Consider the following 2,500-nt stretch of genomic DNA (forward strand, 5'->3'; position numbering starts at 1 on the left):
CGAAGGGATTATACATCGCCTGTAGGGGTGAGACAGAAGGCATTCAAGTTTAATTCAGGGAATTGGAGGACAGATCCAATTCTTTGCAGTGAATGCTGAGCCGCCTCCACCACGCCCTGGATTACTTGGCTCTGATGGGTTTAACGCTTAACATGAATTAAACATGATAAAAGGGAGTAACATGTCCCCTACCTTCTTAAAGGAGGTAATATTTCTTGGAGTCTCAAACCACCGTCTCTGTCGCTTTAATCAGCTGGTCGACGGGGTAATGAGCGTCAGTCCTGGAACCCCTGGTCCCACTGCCCGGTCGCACCCCTGGGTAGGTGCCCGTGCCCCGGGTGGCAGGGTAGGGCCGGTGAACGGTGGGGTAGCTATGACGCAGCTGTTCCCTCGGGGGATGCTGCACACGCACTCCGATGTAGCTGTAGCGATGAGGTCGTACGGTGGGGTAGTTGGGGTCGTCCCTGTGGCGAGGTCGCGATAGGTCGTCTCTAGAGTCTTTGTGAGGTCGCGAGAGGTCGTCTCTTGAGCTCTGGTGAGGTAGAGGCCCCGGGTAGCTGCAGTCTCTGGGGCTGGACTGAAGGCGCAAGTCTTCGTTATAAATACTGTCGTCTTTGGGGCTGAACTGTCGGAAACCTGAGAAGATGCGCTCTTCCTTGGGACTGAATTCTGCCGCTCGGAACCCACCCAGGTAACTCCGCTCGTCTCTCGGACTGAACGGACTTCTAATCCCTGAGAACCCACGCTCCTCTCTGGGGCTATACGGTGAGCGTATGTCAGGGGAACTCTCGGCTTCCCTGAGCTTGGGCCTCATCCCCTGATAGTACCCTTCCTCTCGTGGGCTCCCGTGTAATGGCCTCCGGCCTCCAGGGTAGCTGGGCATCTCCCTTGGCGGCAGGCTAAAGCGTACCCCAGGATACTTGTGCTGATCTTCCCTCGGGGTGTGCTTGGGGAGGCCTCCCTCGGTGAAGGTAGTGGATCTGTCTCTGCAGGAGCGAGGAGACTGATCTTGTTCCCTCCACACCTCAGGTAACTCCTCGTCGTCTGCCAACAGGAACGACTGCAAGCAAGAAAACAATATCTAGTTAAACAGCTGAGGCAATGTCGAAGAGGCACATAGCACACGGAGAAGACAAAAAACACTGACAGGGTAACATGTAGAAGACAATAACAGGGTAAGAGAAGACAATAATAAGGTAACAGGTGAACACAGTAACAGGGTAACCGATAGGACACAGTAACACGTAGAAGACAACAAGATAACAGGTAAAAGACAATAACAGGGTAACAGGTAAGAGACAATAACAGGGTAACAGGTAAAAGACAATAACAGGGTAACATAATAACGGGGTAAGACAATAACAGGGTAAGACAGGGTGCAAAATATCGACAGGTGGGGAACAAGACGTGTTCAACATTACGGTGTTTCAATAAGAAAACATTACATCCTGATTGTCTTGTAGACCGATACTGCGTATGTGTCTTATTTAAGAGAACACTTTACCCTCTATATCGAGGCTATCATAGAGAGAGAGAGAGAGAGAGAGAGAGAGAGAGAGAGAGAGAGAGAGAGAGAGAGAGAGAGAGAGAGAGAGAGAGAGAGATTCATTGACAAGAAAACAAAACCCTAACCACTGTCTCAAACCATTACCTAACAAAAGCTTCCAAACATCATCCTTAACGCAATATAAACATCAATTTACCACTAAACCATAAAACATAAACCAGTTTAAGAATAAAATAACATAAACCACTTTAAGCATAGAACAACATAAGCCACGTTAAGAATATAACAGAATAAACCACTAAGAGTATAACAATTAACAGATCACGAATTAAACCCAGGCGAATTAAGACACTAATTCCTAATTTCAGACAGAGAAAGAGAAAGACACACAGGCTAACACAGGGGGACAGACTAAAAGAGACAGACTGACAGACACAGGCTAATAAAGACAGAGTCTAAAAGAGACAGAGGGACAGAGACAGGGTAATAAAGACAAAGGAACAGAGACAGAGGGACAGAGTGTAACAGGGATGGACAGAGACAGAGGGACAGCCTGACACAGACAAAGGGACAAACAGATCATCCTCACAGGGCGAAATATAACACAGACTAATAATGACAGCGATAAAATTCCCTCCTCCACCCTGGGAAAAATACGAGGTAGCCAAGGAAATATAAAAGTTGTGAGGAAAATACCCGAGGGAGGGAGAAGAAAATATCCGAGAGAGGGAGAAGAAAATACCCGAGGGAGGGAGAAGAAAATACCCGAGGCAGGGAGAAGAAAATACCCGAGGGAGAAGAAAATACCCGAGGGAGGGAGAAGAAAATACCCGAGGGAGGGAGAAGAAAATATCCGAGGGAGGGAGAAGAAAATACCCGAGAGAGGGAGAAGAAAATATCCGAGGGAGGGAGAAAATACCCGAGGGAGGGAGAAGAAAATATCCGAGGGAGGGAGAAGAAAATATCCGAGGGAGGGAGAAGAAAATACCCGAG

General features: G+C 48.1%; 1 protein-coding gene across 1 annotated transcript in view; it reads right to left on the reverse strand.

Moving 5' to 3' along the window:
* The window catches only part of LOC128697404 (uncharacterized), a 924,312-nt gene that overhangs the window by 13,903 nt on the left and 907,909 nt on the right, over positions 1 to 2,500 (reverse strand). The window contains exon 16 of the mRNA XM_070094201.1: positions 193 to 1,060. Coding sequence (XP_069950302.1) covers positions 224 to 1,060 — 837 coding nt within the window. The 3' untranslated portion in view covers positions 193 to 223. The remainder of the gene's footprint in view (positions 1 to 192; positions 1,061 to 2,500) is intronic.

The sequence above is a fragment of the Cherax quadricarinatus genome, chromosome 44 (genome assembly GCF_038502225.1).
Source record: "Cherax quadricarinatus isolate ZL_2023a chromosome 44, ASM3850222v1, whole genome shotgun sequence".
Lineage (NCBI taxonomy): Eukaryota > Metazoa > Arthropoda > Malacostraca > Decapoda > Parastacidae > Cherax > Cherax quadricarinatus.